General features: G+C 45.5%; 1 protein-coding gene across 1 annotated transcript; it reads right to left on the bottom strand.

Moving 5' to 3' along the window:
* Positions 1-7,707: 7,707 nt before the first annotated feature.
* Positions 7,708-10,002, bottom strand: CCN1 (cellular communication network factor 1). The gene is made up of 5 exons (XM_054384080.1): positions 9,943-10,002; positions 9,624-9,840; positions 8,931-9,278; positions 8,585-8,787; positions 7,708-8,478 (listed from the first exon to the last, which is right to left on the bottom strand). The coding sequence occupies exons 1-5, from the start codon at positions 10,000-10,002 to the stop codon at positions 8,179-8,181; spliced, it is 1,128 nt and encodes a 375-aa protein (XP_054240055.1). The 3' UTR covers positions 7,708-8,178.
* Positions 10,003-19,475: the final 9,473 nt, after the last annotated feature.

Below are 19,475 nucleotides of genomic sequence, written 5' to 3'. Positions count from 1 at the left end.
ACCAGGATTCCTAGTTGTAGGTGCTGCTTTCATATGTTTTCAGTTCAATGAAAGTGAATAAGCTTTTCCTAATCAGTGATCACTGCATGCTGACTTGGTAGCCACAAATTACTTTAAACCAGTCTTGAACTCATTCATAATAACACCAATAAAAGAGCAGAACAGCAAAACTGCCACAGTTCATTTGCCAGAAAATGTTTCATCTGGAGTAAAAGCGTGGCATTTCTGTTAAGATTCATAGTACACAGTGGAAATGAGAGTGCTGCAAATACTAATGCTGATCTGCATGTGTGTGTGATTAGCCTTTGGCTGAGGAACACAAATTCAAAATTTGCATTACTTTCCTCTTGGAGGTTTTCATTAATTGTATGAAAGGGCTTGCTGCAGTGGATGTTTTTTCTTACATAAATCTAGTTTAAGCTTCTTTGTGAGTCCAACAGAACCATAATTTGTTTCTAAATTATGTTACTGTTAAATCTATCGTTCAGATTTAAATCTTTTCCTACCTTAAATAAGGCTTTAAAAAAATTACTAAGGAGCATTCCTGTGGTAGTTACTAGAACTGAAATTTCCAGAAGCTGGGAGCCATCTTCTGGAGTTCACTCAAATTGAGAGTAAAAGGTCTTGGTAGCAAGGCCTTTACCATTTATTCCCAGGCTACTATTTACCTATTTTGATTTAGTTTTGATAATGGTTGCACAAGTTTGAACAGTGGTGATTCATCAAATGCAAGCCAAGATGAATTTCAAATGTTTTTATTCTGTTTTGCTAAACTCTTCCAGGTTTTGTTTGTAAAAATGAATTAAAATTATAATCTCCAGCTAAAAGTACTGTCTTACTGTATGACTGTTACAGGTTCTGTAACAGTAATAATTCATAATAACAAGGTAATAAGATTTAATCAAAGTTTATGCACTCTTCTGCTAGGCAGAGGCTTTCTAGCACATTCAAAGGCAATTAGAGCAAGTTTTTAGTCCCTTTCTGCGTGATTTAACCCAGAATGAGCATCACTTAGGAGACAAAAATGCATCTTTAAATGCTGTGGTTTTAAATGCCTGGTCAAGTATTTGAAATTTAAGACATGGAGCTCAGGCTGCCTGGAAGACTTTGGTTCTGTCCAGTTAGCGAACATGCTTCTGTAATTATATTATATGAGGATCCCAACAGGACTCAGCCTGGGTTCAACACAGATGATGCCTGTGAATGAAAACTGTGTGATGTTGATTTAATCTTCACCATTCAACACCAGCTTGTGTTGAGTGCTTGACTTTATGCCTACTACGCTTACTCATTTATTTCCCTCTATAAACTACTTGTCACAGAAGGAACACACAGCTATTTGTGTAGCGTTGTTATGGCGTTTCCTGTTATGTTTAGACTTTTCAGATTCAAACCCTGAACTCTCACAGCGTGCTTGAGCTGAGGGACCATCAGCTTACAAGTAAAGGCTCTTGTGCTGAATGAACACGCTACTTTAAAAAAATTAACAGCTTAATGAAGTCATCCCTATCACAAGCTATAAAGGACAAAAATAGAGCATAGCTAAGTGCATAGCAATAGCTGAGAGGTGGGACTGAGTCAGCCGTTTGAGAGAACTTGGTTCTTTTCCTTTTTTGTATAACTTCCTGGGAGTATGAGGCAGAAGTTAGTCAGTTGTCATGGGTAAACAATGTTATACTCTCATAGAATCAAGAAGGCTGGAAGAGACCTCAAAGATCGAGTCCAACCTGTCACCCTAAACCTCATGACTATCTAAACCATGGCACCAAGTGCCACGTCCAATCCCCTCTTGAACACCTCCGGGGATGGTGACTCCACCACCTCCCTGGGCAGCCCATTCCAATGGCCAACCACTCTCTCTGTGAAGAACTTTCTCCTCACCTCCAGCCTAAACCTCCTCTGGCGCAGCTTGAGACTGTGTCCTCTTGTTCTGGTGCTGGTTGCCTGGGAGAAGAGACCAACCCCCTCCTGGCTACAACCTCCCTTCAGGTAGTTGTAGACAGCAATGAGGTCACCCCTGAGCCTCCTCTTCTCCAGGCTAAACAGTCCCAGCTCCGGTTTTGAACAAACACCTCTGAATCCTGGGTTTTACTGTACCTCTGCGTTAGGAATTTCTGATCCATAGAGGATCGTGCCTCAAAATGTGTGGCTAGGTCTTACAGGCATGCTGAAGCAGGTTTCATTGCTCCAGTCGAGCAGTGCAGTTTTACTTTGCATTAGAAGTAAAACTGTTTACTGTGCAGTATGAGCATGCTAGTCTGAAAAGGCACAGAAATTTCTAAGTTCACTGTAGTGCTGATAGCAGGTCCCAGCTACGTGCCATGCGTAAGTTTAGCTGCAATTCAGACCTTGCCTTGAAAAATACGCCTGTTCTCTGTTGACATCTGTAGGAACTGGGAATGTATAACACCTTGTGAGAGCAGGCTTTCAGAGAGCAAATAGACAGCTGTGATGATGTAACTTCAGGCCTTATTTGGTCACAAACAGTTCATTCTGCTTTCTTAAGTCCCACGGTCTTTTCCTGAAAACATTTATTCTTCCTTTCTCCAAAGGAGAAAGTATCTTGAATTTGTATTTATGCTGTTGCTATGACGTTCATTTAAACTGTATGCAGATGCAGGTTCTGTTAATAAGAGAAAAAAAGAACTGTGTGTTTCAGTGAACAATTACCCTGTGTTTGTATGAAAATGTTGCTATGGCAGTGCATATGGTTTTATTTGGAGGAAATTTGTGGTGAAATGGAAGGAAGTCACATGCATGCAAGACAAGAAATGGCAGCAAAACCAACTTGAACTAAATAATGAAACTGAAAGGGGAGTTGGAGATGTAGAATCAGGGAAAAAAAACACAAGATAGTTGCTCACTGCCTAAGTCAAATGTGCTCCCAATGTGTCCTGCCAGATCTTAGTGACCCATCAAACAGTCACTTAGCTTTAATGATGCTTTTATTGCAAGGGCTTGTTTCCCTCATTAGCTCTGTGCATTGTAACATTTTTTATTTTGGAAGAAAAGTTCTAGTGGCTTGGAGGGATTTCACCACTGCTAACTTTTCTTGCCGAAAAGCATTTCCAGGCTATCTTGTAGTAGGCTTTTTGGCAGGAAAAACAAATAACGCGATAAAATACGGAAAGGCACTAGAGCCTTACCTACCCTTGGGGCATGGGCAAGTCTTTTTGGACTTACTGGCTTCTGCTAGTGATAGAAACAGTAGATTTTAAATTTTTGAATCTAGCACAGTGGTCCTCATATGTATCTAATCCTCTTGCATTAGCATTCTTTTTGCATCAGTTGCATCAGTACAGCTGTTCGTGAGGTTGCATGATAAATCAGAATGGGTTAAAAGTAATCTGCCAAAGAAGAGAGAGAAATGAGAGGGGAGAGAGAGTTTTGATTTAGAGGATAAATTACCACACTGTGTGCTGGCCAGTTCCTGCATGATTCCAGCTGGTAGAGAAAGCAAAAGTGTTCACACTGGCACTGTTTCCTGTCATCCCACTTCTGCCTTGAAAAAGAGGAAGAAGCGACTGTGAAAGCTGATGTTGCCTTTCCAGTTCTTGCTTATAGATTTTTCTACTGACTTGTATGGTAGCACCAGAACTTTTACATTTTGCCAGGAGTGTCAGTGAGGGAGTATGCCCAAGTGAGGTAAAAATGAAGTTGATGGATGAGGTATATATACTAAGGATAAAGAGCAGACAGGGGTGGCACTAATGCCTGAGAAGTCCCCATTACTTTCATATCTAAACCCTCAGTGGCATCTTTTTGTTGACCCTTTTTCCCAACCTCTACTTTCTTCTGTACTTAGGCATCCATATTGGTTTTAACGGGATTGTTCCACTACAGCATGAGTATCTGCTTCTGTAGAGTAAAATGTATTTTCGTGGTTTTAAGATCTGATTAACAGTCTTGCTGGTTTTACAGCCATGGTGTCTTGATGTCTGATTTTGTCAAATTTGTTAATTAATTATTATCTAACCTGTTTTGTCTAAGGTGCTAAAGGAAATCAGTAGCTACAGAGAAAACTGGTGTGTGTGAGTTAGCTGATACACTGGGCTTATTTTGATGTGGTGTTCAGTGTTCTCAAAATACTGCTGGACTACCCTGCTGAGTGACTGATATTTGAAATGGAGTCCCTTCATTCTTACTGAGACTGCATTCATCATCAGGTTAAGTTGTTAACGTGTGTGTCCTAGCTATAGTCCCATATGGGCAAATCTATGCAACCTACCTTTACATTTCTTCTGTCTGGGAAACACAGAGCTTATAAAATCTTGTGTAATCTTTTCCTCCTGGACAACTGCTACATTCCATCCTGTAAGTGGTTGTTCTTCAGGACAGATGAAGTTGCTTATGTGAATGGTGCCTTGGAGTCTTTCAGGATCTTCTCCAATATAAATTGTGTATGTAGAAGTCATAGCTCTCTAGTTTTTCTGGGGGAAAAATCACAGTATGCTGGATACCATCTATCCAGTTTCTTGGTGACTGGTCTTTATAGGATAATACGAACAGATGCTTATTGTATCATTTTGTTGGTTGACATCTTTCTGTACAGGATTTATATTACAGGATTTTCTAGACACCAAGTCTCACAGCAGTTCAATGTAGTTCAGCTGTTCATGAGTTCAAAAACATTTATAGGTGTCTTCAAAGCTAGTTGTATGCTATTGTTTTCACTGTTGCACCCCACACGTTTTTATGTGCTGTTTTATACGTGGCTACGTAGCATGCAGAAAAACATTGTGAAGATGGAAAAACAGGGACATGTCTACATTGAAAAATAGGCCTGAGGCAGAGCAGCCAGTAAAACTACACAGCCTTTCATTGCTGTATGCTAGGCTCTCTGGGCACTGCGTGGAAATAGTTCCACTGATTAAACAGGAGTAAACTAAAATATGCACGTGCATCAAAGTGCTTTTCTGCAGGATCAGCTCAAAGGGTGAGCTTTGGGCAAGAGCAAGCCTCTGGTGTAACACACAAGTGTTACAAGTGTACTGCGGTCCTACAAGTGTAGTTTGTCAAATGCTCCTTTTGGCGGCAGCAGCAGATTCAGCAAACTGCCCCCCTGCCACCACTCTCCATCCTCAGGTGACCCCAGCACTCGAACCAGGACAGCTGCCTGAGGGGCTCATGTCACAAACCAGAGCTTAAAAATGAGCAGCCAAAGGACCAGGGGCAGATGTGAAAGGGGAGAGGTGGGAAGGCTGAAGCCAGGACTGCTGTGGAGAGGACATTCTGAGCCCCGTGCTTGTAGCTTTTGACAGTGCTGCTGGCCTTTTGGCTTGCTGGGACACCTCAGGCAGGAGAACAGGATCTCCTAGTCTCTGCCCAGCTCAGAGGGGCTCCAGATAGTGCAGGTGGCTTTATTTTTCAGAGTTTTGAACTGCTTGATGGCCTGCCAATGATGTGTACTGAAAACTTACTGCTTCTTGTCTTGTGCATTACTCATTATGTTCCTAACTCCTCATCTTTTAGCATTCATCTTGAATGATTTTGATATTTTAGTTTTTGACTAAGAGATAAAACCATAGCTGTACTCAATAACCTTACCTGTAAGCCCTGCTGGCTGCACTGACATACCTGATGGTCCCTGCTGATTTGCAGCCAGCAAAGGAACCTGTGCTTTTATCATGTATATTTTTGTGCCCAGTATTAAGTGGATTTTTCTTCTCTAACAACAGAGGTTATAAAAATGGCACTGTTCCCTTTTACCGTCTTGGGAATTGTGGGGTTTAGTAGTTTTGCCAGGTAATTGTGAAATGCAAAAAGGGCTATCTGGATGATGAGATCCCAGCTCTGGAAGACTTGCAGTTCATTTTATTGGTATTTATCCCCTCTTTTCATAGCAGGATAATTTCCTTTAGTATATTTTAGTCTTATATTTGCATGATCTGCTCCTGCAGCTCTTACTCTCCCAAAATTAGATTTTCTTAGTGAGTAGATTACAGAACCACCCCTGTACCTAATGAAACATGGAAATACCAAAGTGCAAGCTGTAAAATCCAGGGCCTCGCCAGAGCTACGCTTTAGGCTGGAGTTGGAAGGGCCACTTCTGTTTGCATGTGTGTAGTTACACGTATATGTAATTCTTAGAACTGTTACTTATGTTGGTTTGAAGATGGGTGTCACTCCAGTGTAAGTGACAGGAGATGGCAAGGAAGGCACACAGTTGGTGTGTGTCTGTTAGCAGTGTGTTCCTCTCTCCACGTAAAATTGCATATAAACCTGTTGAGTCCTCAGTGGCTGATGTAGTGCAGTGGCCAGTACAAGATGTAAGGAGAAGCCAAACAAAAGCTCCTTTACTGTCAACAAATACTGTACAGACAAGTTTAGGTACAGCTGAGACTGGTGGCCAGGTGGTAAATTCCAAAACAGCTCAAGCTTTGAATGCCTTCAGGGAAAGAACTTGACTGAGCACAAGAGAGGATGGCTGTAATTTCTCAGGCAAAGCAGTAGCTGCCAGAGATGAGCTTCTGAGATACTTGGGCATTTCTTTTATTGAAATATTTATGTCTAACCTAACAAAAAGGTAACTCTTTAACACCTCTGCAGCTAACTATAGGACACTGTATGGCATCCCTTCACAATTCTAAAACCTCAAAATAGTATTTCATGAGAAATGACTTTTGCTAACAACTCTGGGAGGACATTTTTCCAGAGAACTAACTGGTCACAAGAAAAAAAACAAAACAACCCTGTTGCGCTTTTCCTTTCAGTCTTATCTGTTGAGCAGCTTTATGCTAACCAGAACAGTACAAACATTTGATGCTTTCTCAGACCCTACTCTAGCTCACTTTTTTAAATGTCATCTTTAACCATGTGCCGAGCGAGCTATCTTGCACCTCCCTCCATTAGCCAAATGTCATCTGTGTCCCAAAGTATGAAGTGCAATCAGGTATTTAAAAAGTACGAAGAGGAGATGAGGAAAGGAGTAGCTGCTTTGCCTTTTACTCTGTTGAAGAAGTACTTGAAATTCCTCACATTCTTTTCCTGCTAACAGAATGTTTACTTTTCATCACTGGGTTATTAGGATTAACAAAAGTCATTGCTTCAAGCTCATTTAATTTGAATTCAGTGAAAGCAAACTACCTCCTGCAGACTGTAGGAAACATTCTTCTGCCACAGAAATGTATTAAAGCAGCAACCAAAAATGTGAGACTGCCGACCACTTTGACTGCAATGTTCAACATCACTGTGCATGTGCTGCATTCTAATGAAGTACCTTATGTTGCAAATTGTAGGACAGTCTGAATAATCTGACACTCTAATTAAAATTTCAGTCTGTCAAACATTTGCCTTCAGTGCCAGGGACTTTTTTTGTGTATATGCACTTTCTAAAGCATGCTGTTGCAGACTACATTCATCACTTCAAAAAACATCATTTACCCAGGAATTAAGACACAGGTTTCTAAGTTCATTGCTGTAGCTGTAGAAGACCGTATTTTAAATTTGAGAGGACCTAAGCTTTTCAGAATTCAAAGTTTTCACCGAAAGCTTTGGCATATGCTAGATTTAAGGCTAGTGCCTGTCAGAATGCTCTACTAAGAGGAGTTAGGTAAATATTTCTTTTATTAAATGATTAATTCCATAAATAAATTCTTTCATTGAATATAAAATTAAAATCATTTACAACTTATTCCAGTATTACAGGGGCTGGAAGGGGTAAAAAAAAAAAAACAAAAACAAAAAAACCAAAAAGCTACAGTTTGATAAATAAAATATTCAGCTTTAAAACAACTGATTTCTGTTTGCCATTTAACTACAGTTGGTACATAATAGCTGCCACTGTGAACACCCCACAAGTGCCCACCTCAGGAAGGAATGTAACTTCCAACTTGGTTGGGAAAGGGTGGGAGAAGGAGGGAAGGGGAGAAGCATAGTGTTAAATTGAACAGGACAGAAAAGAAGTTTTCGTAACCAGAACAAAACATTGATCACTTACAAACAGAAAACAGTATATAATTAGAGAAGGTGCTCCAAAAAGAAGCAGTAAGGTTGCTCCAGTACTATGAAGCTTTAAGTATGCTTAAATCTCTGTTGCATTAGTGTCCAGTTGCACAGTGCACTCTTGTAACATCTCAATGTTGCCCTCAGATGGGCAAGGCACCATTTCCATCAAAGGTCCTTTCTCCATGGCTGGTTACTTCAAAATTCCATTTAGCATCCCACCCCCAACATGACTCAGTCCCTAAATTTGTGAATGTCATTGACTAGTCTGTAGTAGGGATAAGCTTCATTTGCATGCGGACAGTTGTAGTTGCATCGGCAAGACTGGATCATCATGACATTCTTGGTGAAGGTTTCCCCGTCATCGCAGCGGAATCTGATCTTGACAGTCCTGGTCTGCTGGGGTGTACAGCACCTGCCATCCACACAGGAGCCACAGTACTTGGGGCGGTACTTCTTCACACTGGAACATCCAGCGTAAGTAAACTTCACTGGAGATGGGGACTTCTTAGTCTTGGTACATTTTTTTCCTTTCTGTAAAGGACAGGCAATAATATTATTAGCAAGACATTTTTCTCCAATGTTTACCCTCTACCCAAAGAATTCTGGAAAGAGGAGCATCAGAGGAGTCTGCATTTACCTTTAGGGAGGCATAGCTAGGCTGGCCACATGGCCTCACTTCACATATCCTGGTCTCTTTGATGAGCTTGCAGTCAGGATTGTCATTGGTAACCCTCGTGGAGATGCCAGTTCCACATGTCTTTGAGCACTGGGACCAGGAGGTTGTTTGCACAATGCATTTGGGATTCTCAAAAGCTCGACTCTGTGGCTCAGACCCAAAAACTGGAAAATAAGAAGGAGAGTTTAGCATACGACATCCTCTCACCAGGTTTCTTTCTTTCCATCAAGGTCTAAGGACTCATATAGCCATCCTCCCACCTCCTTCCCTTAACTGTCAACTGTCACACTGATCAGCCCATACTCACCAGGTAGCATCTTCAGGCCTCCTTTCACAATGGCAATTAGCTCATTGTTCCTGGTTAGTTCACCTTCAGAATCATCCAGACCAAACTCTTTGCTGAAGAATCCTTCCAGCTCATCCAGCACACCCTTGCTTTCATCACAGACCCACTCTTCGCAGCACTGCCCAGGGACTTTGACCAGCTTGGGGCTCGGGCAGCCCAGGTTGGGCAGGGAGAGCTCCTGCGGGCAGAGTGGGATGCAGCCCACAGCTCCATCTATGCACGTACACTGGTGTTTACAGTTGGGCTGGAAGCTTTCACCATTCTGGTAGATTTTGGAGTTATATTCACACGGTCTCCCCTCGGACTGTGCTGCAAAGATCAAAAGAGAGGGAAAGGTGGGAGTCAGCGGCAGGAGTCGCTGGTTTAAGCACAGGTATTTGCTGGTCTGTTAAATTCAATTTACGGCGGAGCCCCCTGCAACCCCCCGGAGACGCGGGGCCAGAACAATAAGTTAGTCAGGAATCACTTTTCCTTATGTGCGTTTAGCGGAGCCCAGACATACTGAATCGCATTCCAGACTGCTGAAGTCATGTGCCTTTCTGCCAAGCTACCAACAACAAAGCATAACCATACATGGACTCGAAATTACTAAACTCGGGCACTACGGGGACCAGGGGTTTTTCTCCCGGGAGAGGCGAAGGGTGAGCCGCTTACCTCTGCAGATGCCCTTCAGCGCGGCGGGGCTGGCGCCGAAGTTACACTCCAGTCCCTTCGTATGGTCGCAGGGCTGCGTCCGGCTGCAGTCCTCGTTCAACTGCTTGGCGCAGACCTTGCAGCAGCCACAGCCGTCCGCTACTAGCCCCACGCCCGGGGCGCACTGCGGCACGGCCGCCGGGCACTGGCAGACGGCGGGGCAGGGCGAGCCCAGAGCCTGCGGAACGTAGCAGAGCGGCGACCGGTAAGTGCCGGGAGCGACGCGACCCGCCGCTTGCCCGTATTACTCCCAACCTCCTGACAGAGCCGCGGTACTCACCAGGCGGGCCAAGCAGAGAAGAGCGGCTGCCAGAGCGGGGCGAGTGCCCGCGAAGCCCATGTCTAGCGCCGGTGGTGCGAGAGCGAGGGAACAGCAGAAGGCTGTGAGCGGGAGCGGGGCTGGCGCGGTCTGAGGCAGCGACGGGCGCGACCGCCTTATATAGAGAGCGGGGCCGCCGCGTGCGCCGCGGCGCTGACGTCGCGCGTTCCGGGCCGCGGCCGCGTCCAGCGCTCGCGGCATCCCAGGAATGCGGCTGGCGCGCGGCGCGGCCGCCCCGCCCCGCCCCGTCTCCCGGCACCGCGGCCGCTGGCGGCGGCCCCGCCGCGGGGGGTCTCCCGCCCGGCCCCGCCGGGCCCGCTGCCTTCCACCGCCCGCCGGGCCCCGCTTGTGGGGCAGCGGGGTGCGGGCATGGAGTCTAGCTTGGGACGGGCTCCTCCGTAGAGCCCATGCCCGGAGCGGCCCCACGGCCCCGCCACTGCACAGCGGTGGCTCTTCCTTATTACGCAGAGTTTTTCTCCCCGTTCTCCTCACGATGCATCTAAACGTGAGGATGCTTACGGAGCTTTTTGCACTAGGGACTATGTTGGTGGGTGTCCCGCAGGAGCTGGCCCCGGATGACTTCGTTGTGCCCCGCGCCCGGCCACCTGCGCGGCCAGCAGCGATAGGCATCTGCCTAGTGCCCGGGACCCGCTGCAGCGCGGCCTTGCACGGCTGCCGCACATCATTGCGTGTTCTGCAGACTAACCCGGTGGTACTCGGGATTTTGTCTTTACTAACGTGTCTGAGGGGAGAAACAAAACGTTTCTGGGGTCGTGTCAGAACACGGGAGCCTGGCGGTGCCCAGCATGCAGCGAGGTGCACCGGTGCCAGGCCAGAAATGAAGGAAATCCTGGGCCGGCAGCTAACAGCCATCCTTTGGTCTGTGCATCATGGCTTTTAGTGTCCCGCACTCAACTTGGGCGTCCTCGAATAGTATTTCCTTGTTGAAGTTTAAGATTTGGGGTTGGGGAGGAGAATTTAAGCTTCTGTTGTGGCGACTTTTCATGGCTGTAAGTATTTCCAGATGGGGATTTAGACACCAGACGTAACAATATTTCCATATTTGGTATAGCAGTAGCCTGCATTTTTCACATTTTTCTGCTCTGTTATCCAACCACAAAGCATTCTTGACAGCTTCAGATGTTGTTAAATATAGCCTTAACTTCTGTTCCCAGGGCAGGAAATTCTTTGGAATTCCTGTTTTTCACGCAATCTGTCTATCATGATTTAGGAGAATTGCACTGGAGGAGCCAACTGGCGTTATACTGCAGTCCGCTCCTTTATTGAAAAAAGCCCAGCAGTTGAGTCTGCTGCCCAACGGCGTTACCGTAAGTCCCATTCCAGGGATTTTTCATTGCAAATGAGATTATTGTTCCTAACACAAGTTCGGTGTTTTTTCGGTGGCCTTCGAGGCTGGACGGTGGAGAGGCAGATTCGGAGAGGAGACAAAACTTTGCAAAAATTCTTCCAAAACCCATGAAAAGCCGAGGGGGGAGGGGGCGAGGGAGACAGTGGCGAGGGAGGGGATGCGAAGAGGAGGGGGCTGCGATTAACCCGTCCGCGTCGCATTCCCATACAGTAAGTGTCTGTGTACGCCGCTCCCAAAGGTTGGGCTGTCAGGGAGGGGGAGCAGTCGCAGCCTCTCTGTCGGAGAAGCGAACCCCGACGTCTCGTCGACTGCCCAGTGCCACAGCCGAAAGGGTTACGGGCAGAACCGTTTCACGGGGACCGAATGGGGACTGTGCACATGGCTCTGGGTAAGTGCTGCTTCCAGTGTGGCTTCAACAGCTCAGGGGCCAGGGACGCGTGTGTGCGTGTTGTGGTGTTTTGTGTTTCAGTACCCGCAGGAATAATAAGGCTGCCTTGTTGGACTTTGCCGGAGCCGCAGAAAAGGGGGCTTGTTGTCGTCCTGGGAGCGCTGCTCCTGGACTTGGCTTTGGTCGGAGTAGGGCGACGGGGGGGACGCCGTTGGCACCCGGAGGGGTGCAGACAATGGGCCCCTGTCTCCGGCCAGCCAGAAGGCAGCAGGAACCCGAAGCCTCACGGCGGGTTTTTCGAAAACATACCCCGTTCTGTTTCGCTTCTCCAACGCGCACCCTTCTCTGCGCGGCTCCAGCCTCGGGGGACGGCGCGGGGCTGATGGAGGCGGCTCGTCGGGGCTGTTGGAAGCAGCGTGTCACCTTTGTCGACCCTCCCGCAGAAACCGCCGCGGATTCGCGCAGCAGGACGCGGGGAACGGCAACGGCAGGCTGGGAGAGGAGGTGGCAGCGCGATGGTTGTCCTTGTCGGAGGGCACACCGGTGCCGCTCCCGGCCCAGGCTGCGGGAACCCGCCCCGATCCTTCTCATGCGTCTCAAAGGATGTCCCCTTCTGGCAAATGTTCCCAGCACTGGTGTCCCTCCTGCCGGTGGTGGCCAGGCCCGTGCCCAGGCCAGACCTGATAGAGGGTTGTGGGCATTTCCTCTCCACAATTTATTCTCTTTGCGTTTTTAATTCAAGTAACTTAGATTGACTTTTTACTTTGTAGCGGTTTTGTGGTTTGGGAAAGGTGACAGGATAAAAGCTTTGGGCTCTCCTTGCCCAGAACTCAGTTCTCAGAAAGCAGCAGTGGTTTTCTTCATCACTGTTATGCCTCAGAATTTGACCAGGGAGGATAGTAGCTGAAAAGGAAATTCGATCTTTAGTTCCATGCAGCTGAGACTGACACTGTATTCCATTTAATGTGATTTCTGATGACGGGAGTTATTTCATGGGTCCATTAAGAGATGGACAGAGACCACCAGCAAACTTAGATGGTTGCCAGTAATGGTAGTAATGACTTTCCATCCCTACTGATTTGGCTGAACTCCAGCTGGTGATGAGGAGCCAGATGCAGTCCTATTTCCAGACTCCCAAGCTATCCAAGCTGTCTTCCCTCAGTTTTATAGATTATGTTTTTTACTGTGGTACTTTAGTTTTAAAACCGGTACTTTTTTCTTAGGATGACTTTACACAGCAGCATCATGATCTGGATGAACAAGTCTGTGACTCAACATGCTTTCATTAATGAAATTTTTCAAACCTAGCACACCAATGCCTGGATAAATTGTCCAGGTTTGCTTTCCAGGGATTTATGCAAACACTTGTTTATCTAATTATATATCATTTAAGGATGTGCACCAAGCATTTTGCTTTGATCTGTGACTTTCACAACATTCAGCAAATGCCACAATAGTGCCCTTTCTTGCCTGGTTTCGTGTTTTACCACACATTCACACAACTTTGATGGGAAACTGTAAGTGAACCTACATTTGCTCAAAAAAAAGATTACTTTGAAAGCTTTGAAGCACCTTTTAACAAACCTGTCCTGAATTTCAAGTAGTTGACAACACTTGACTTTCCTTGGAGTTCAGGTTAGATTGTGACCCTTTTGTACTTTCTCTGCATGTTTCCCTGACACAAATAATGACCCAACATTTACCTTCCGGGCTGTGCCTACATCTCCTGGATGTAGGAAACAGGAAAAACTTTGGAGTATCTTCCTTTTTAAGATTTTGTTCAGTGTAACATACCGTTCCAGATCTTTGTTGTCCTAAGTGAACTGGAAAATACTCCCTGCTTCACACCATGAGGAGTATTTTATTGGCTCCTCGCTTTTTGTGACATGGGCAATCGCTATTTGTCAGGTAAAGTCTGCTGGGAGCTTGGTTAATGCAAAGCAGGAATTTGAAGCAGTTGGCTTATGTAGCAGTTATGAAAGATTTACTGAATGTATCCTGTTGTTTTTACAGGCCTGATTCTCTCCAGGGAAAGGACTTCCCAGAGACACAAATTGAGAAAAAATAACTGGTTTAGCTTTCCTCTACCTTGTGTCAGTTTTTTGTGGCCATGCATACGGGCCACAGAGCAGTGTGAAGTGCTGTGTAGGACAGAGTCTGAGTGCTAGTGCTCCCACTGACAGTAAGTAACCAGCATCAAAACAGAGCACACCAGAGGTTTACAGTTCTGTGGGTTATGGAGAAAGAGCAGATTAAATCCACTGTCCAGCCCTGTTTTGTATCATGTTTAACTCTTTTTCCTCTGCCCATCCTTTGCCATGCGTTTCTTCCATCTCTCCTCCTCATTCTTCTCCTTTTCCCTGTTCCAGTCATTTTTCCCTGTGACCTTCCCTCTTCTAGTGTTTACCCAGCTTGGGCTGGGCCTCTCCTGCAGCTCCTGCCAGGCCGCTGATTCCTGTCACACTAAATCAGTCCTTCCAGAGTCAATGGCTCCTCTCAGTCTCTCAGTCACTCACAGGAGGTGCAAATCCAGTGTGGCAAATTAAGCATAGCGGTGCACAGGCAGAGCAGCTGAGTAGCCAGAAGGCTTCAGCAGCTAAAATACAAGTAGGTTCAGATTTTTTTTTCTTGCTTTGATTTGCTTAGAGTTTATGATTAATTTTGAGTATGGTATTTCCTATTTGTTTTATTCCTCTTCCTCACTGCCCTCCCTTCAGCTATGCTCATGCCTGTCAGTTTTTGTATGGTCTGTGCGTTGTCTATGGTTTCTAATATTTTGAAGGGTTTGCTTCAAAGTATTTGTGCACTGAGAGGCTGCCTTTTCTTCTGGCTGCTGTCAAGGTGTTGCAGAAAGTAAAAGTGGAACAGGGACTTGTGAGACTCCTAACCCAGCAATGGAACAGAGAAGGAAAGTTTGATGTAGTATTTGTGCTCCTTGCCTTTGCAGTGTGTGAGCTGCACTGCTATAGAGCTGTACCATGCACAAATATAAGGGACAGAGCAGTAGAACAGAGGCAAGAAGCATCACTGCTGGAAGTCCTTGTGTTCCTGCTGAACAGTAGATGGACAGTATGTACCACATGGCTTTCTCACTCAGGCTGGATGCAGAAACGCAAAGCAGTTACAGCCAGCTCCTGCTTTGTTCCTCCTGCCCAGAGACTTGGAATTCTTTTGTCACTGTCATTCAAGGATCTGGCATTAGCTTTGTTTTAGTACCAACCAGTACTGTTTCCTCAGTGAAGCAAGTGGGTTAATATATATTCACCTACTCTCATGTGTATGTAGACATTAGGCAATGTTCAGAAGAGGTAGTTTGCATCAAGCACATCCTTGTAGCTGAAGTTTGCAATGAAAAGACTCTTACAGGCTTTGGCTCTGCATACCACCAAAAAAAAAAAAATTCAATGGCCCTAGCTAGCACCTGGCTGCATATGAGCTTCTTAGTGATGTCTTTCATTTTCAACTCATGCAGTATTGTAGCTTGCAAATGATAGTAATATAGCCAGAAGTCTTTTTATATAGTCTAGAAAAAAAAATTTACAGCTGAGTCTTCTGAGTTTCGTAAAGGAGGCCAAGGCATCAGGAGCATCCACAGTTTCTTTGCCAGTGTTAGTTGAGATGAAGGTCCTGGACAGACATCCTAACCCAGAGAGTTAATCATCCTAAATGAGCTCAGTAGAAACTTCTTGACTTCAAACTTTGCTCCTCACCATGCAGGATTTCCCAGTAGAGCAATGTGTGCAAACTGACATCTGTTAAAACAAAATAGCAAAGTCAAAAAAAGTTGCTTATGATCGTAAGGATTTATTCAAACTAGCTGAACCTGATTGCAGTCAATCAGGTTGTGCCTGAGAAGTCCTTGATCAAAGCATGCTTCGAGGCTGTGGGCCTTAATGGTTGTCAGATGCTGTCTGCCTCATCTAGAGCTTAACTGCACCTTAGAGAGAACTGCCTCCTGCTTTTATCTGTGTTGCAGTACCCCAGGATATATTCTCTTCAGGTATGTTCAGGTTTGCTTGTTTGTTTTCTTTTTCTACATTTGAAACACGTGGCAAACTCGTCTTTTCCCAAAGGTGTTTTGCTGCATTCTAGCTAATAATCACAGCTACATTTCCATAATGTTAGGATGTGTCAAAGCTAGGGAAACCCTCTGCTTGCTTTCTTGTGTTAGCTCTCCCTCCCTGCTGTTCATGTCCTGATGGAACAGTTTCTTGTCACTGATACATGGGCATTCAAAGGACTTGCCTAGCCTTCATTTTGGTAGCAATTTTCTTGGAGGCGGGGGTGTGCCTGTTGTCTTTGTCCAGAATCATTACTCACTCCCTGCTACATACACAAGCTTATTAAAACATGGTGAGACCTTAGTTGTGTTTGTTATGCTGCTGTTCATTTCTATTCTGTTCAAATTAGGCTCCCTTGCTTTGGGAGCACCTTGCAGTGGCATCGAGCTGTGTTCTTCTGTTGTGCATGCTTATTTTATGGCACACGTGGGCTAACCCATGCAAGAAAGCCAATGACAATCTCCTCTAGGGCTACTGTGCTGCTAGAGATCATTTGCTTGCACTGTTCTCTGGCTTGTGTCCCTTGCTTCTAGTCCATGGTAGCATAGTGAACAACTCAGTAGCAGACAAATAAGTAGACACGATGTCATCCTTGCAGATAGGGAGGACTTGCAAGCAGCCAACAGATCATGTATGTGCTTTAAGAATGTGGACAGAGTTATGATCCAAGAATGTGCAAATAGCTGCGCATCCCGGTGTTACATGCCTGTGATTAGGGAGAAGTGCTAAACCATTGCTAGACTTGATGAGCATCCAATTCTGAAAGATGTGTCTTGCTCAATGGAGTTGGTTGAGATGATTTTTCTAGGGCAGTGAAGAATGATCTCTGTGAAGGGAATCTTTTCCTTGCCTTGTTTCTGCTAGGGGTCTAAAGTAAAACTTCAATGAGCCAGCTGGTGAGATAGGTTGGACTGCTCTGCAAAAGGGTCCTCGTGTGGGCTCCATCCAGGAGCGAGGAGCTGGTGGTTTGTGCAGCTCCAGGGGAGAAGGATATATCTTTGAGTCAGCCAGGAAGCCTGTCTGCTGCCCGCTGTTTTCCCAGGAACCAATGTCCTCAGGAAGCAAAAGGTTAGCAGGGGCTATCAGCAGACTACTTTGGTGCAGAGACTATTTTATGATTGCATTAATGTCTCTTTTCCTGTTGTTGTACAGAAATTATGACTCTTAGTGTTGAGATGAAAGCAGGAGCTCTTTTGTATGGAGCAAGCATTACAAAGCTGACTGTTATGTTAATCATAAAAGAAAATTAGTGCTGGCTGATGGCTATTTACTTTTAGAGAAGATGGGGTTTGTGCTGTTACTCTTTTAACGCTGTGGTCTTCGGTATCTTTTTGTATGCAGTCAGCTACCTATTTGTCACTGTCTTCTCTCACTGCCTATCCTGGACGCTGCTTCTGAAACTCCCCATGAGCTCAATTTTTAGACTTAGGGGATGATTCAAGATCAGAACAGAGAAATGGGAGATAGGATGGGTTTTTCATGTGAGCAGTGTGTGATAACACAATAATGTTTGTCCCTGGCTATGAGAAGAGAGCCTCTGGTTTCAAGGAGTGGGCTTTTTGGGACAGTGTCTAACAATGACGCATCAAAATAAAAATCATTAATTAAAAGTGCGCCATACTCGTGCTGCTAAAAACACTTCTAGATTTTACATGCTGAAAACAGTAAATATTTAATGTACAGGTTTACTTTGCCTGGTTTATAGATTGCTCAGTGGGCCTGACAGAGTAGCAAGACAGATGTGTTTATAGCGAGCTCCCAGGCAGGTACAATGCTGCAGTGTTTGGGCTGTGAGCACCGCAGGGGCATGCTTGAAAAAATAAAAGCGTTCCATTTACATTGGGGGGAAAAAAGTCCTGAGAATGTTTCTATTAATATTACCTGATGTGAAACTCAAAATTCTACATCTCAGGCCTTGGACATTTCAAAAATAGAGGACTAGATGATGGTTGGTGAGAATGTGGGGTAAGAAGTGTTTCCTCACTTACGTAGCCAGTGAAAGGGACAGCCTAGGTGGCAATCCTTGCAGGAGAAGAGGGTTGTTGCTGAAATGGCCCTGCTGACAGTTGGGTGTGAAATGAAGAGTTCAGAGGTGAGCAGAGCAGGACAACAAAGCCTGGGGGGTGGGGGGGCACATGGCTAGGTGTGTGATGCCTGGGGTTTTCCACAGAGTAGGAGTTGGGGCTGAGGACCACAGCTGAGAGTCTGAACATTGTCCATGAATGTGTTCCTAAAAGGTGAGAGAGAACAGATGCTGTGGGGAAAGCACATTGTGCAGAGCCCTCCCCACACAATGGTATGTACACACTTCCCACACCTGAGAGATGCTGACAGGGACAGTGGGAAATCCACTTCTACATTCAGGGAGGATTTTTATGTGTTAGTTTTCATCTTGGCTGAGGTCTTCTCTGAGCACCAGCTTCTGATCTCAATTACACTGACATTAAATCTGATTAATTAGCACATGTTAATTAACTGAAACAAGTGACATTTGAGTTCCTGGAGAGCACCCAAGGAGTGGATGACTTCATATGCCTCTCTGATTTCCTCAGAAGTTATCCTCAGCTGAGAAGTGAGTTTGTTTCAATAATCTGATTAAACAACTGGCAGCTTTTTAAGTCTTGAAGAAAAAAGGTTAACTTTTAAAAAGGGATTCTTGGGCAGACTAACTTCTCAGAAAAGTTTTCTGTTGCAAAAAAGTAGTTAGGAAGTAGAGTTCTTAGCCTAATACAGATTTCTATGATTAAATGCAACCACATCTATCTATCTATCTATCTATATCTATCTATTGTAGTAGCCATCTTAATGTGTGAATAAAGCTAGGAGTCCTGGTGAGGTTGTCTTGCTTTCAAAACACCAGCTTCACCTGCAGAGGACATCTTTCCCTCACTGCAGGTGACCTGCCATCCTGGTCACACAAGGGAATGAGGCCATTCCATGGGTACCTGCTTAGCACAGGACAGCATCAACTTGGTAAAAAGAGCTCAACTCCTCCCATTACTATGGTCTTCCAGTACAGGGGTGCTGGGCCCTGGCTTTAGCTTAGCCTTTAAGCCCTGGCTGCAGCTTCCTTGTCTGCAAGCTCTTTTTATGACAAGTACTGTGTATAGACCACCCCACTGCACCTGGGAACATCATAGAAGGAGGGTGCTGAGAGCAGAGGGCTCCTATAGCCAGCATTGGTGTTACCACAACAGCACTAGGGCCATTGTGCACCCAGGAGAAATGGCAGAATAATGCATCTGTCTCTGCAAGTTGAACTGCAGGGCATGTTTCAGCAAGCCACCCATGCCTCTCTACTGTGCATTAGTGCTGATTTGAGCAAACCCAGCTACCTTAGCCTGAAACTGGGATTCACTGATTCCAGCAGCAGCAGCACTGGCTTGAGGCACCCTGCACTGCTATGGCTGCTCCCTGATGTTCCATACATTTATGGCCTCCTTCTTGCTGTTGGAGTGGCACGCAGGGTTGCAGTAAAACAAAGACTCCAGCTCGGGTCTCCCAGGGGCAGCAAACCAACACATTAACCTACTGTGCAACCTGGCAAGGACTTGTGACGCTCTCCGGATTTTATGGCAGGGTGCCCTTGCCTGAGTCTCGTGCGTTTAGGAGGCTACCCCGTGAGCTCCTGGAGGGCAGCTGGCATGGTGACAGCAGACTTAAAAAATGAATGAAT

The sequence above is a fragment of the Indicator indicator genome, chromosome 10, assembly GCF_027791375.1.
Source record: "Indicator indicator isolate 239-I01 chromosome 10, UM_Iind_1.1, whole genome shotgun sequence".
NCBI classification, from domain to species: Eukaryota; Metazoa; Chordata; class Aves; order Piciformes; family Indicatoridae; genus Indicator; species Indicator indicator.
Note: the sequence above shows the minus strand (reverse complement) of the source record. Positions and strands in the feature narration are given on the sequence as shown.

Excerpts from the sequence above, each read along its gene's own strand:
- CCN1 (XM_054384080.1), bottom strand. The coding sequence starts at position 10,002 with ATGGGCTTCGCGGGCACTCGCCCCGCTCTGGCAGCCGCTCTTCTCTGC. Across the intron at positions 9,841-9,942 it reads TTCTCTGCTTGGCCCGCCTG|GCTCTGGGCTCGCCCTGCCC; the intron begins GTGAGTACCGCG and ends TACGTTCCGCAG. Across the intron at positions 9,279-9,623 it reads GCTGAAGGGCATCTGCAGAG|CACAGTCCGAGGGGAGACCG; the intron begins GTAAGCGGCTCA and ends TGATCTTTGCAG.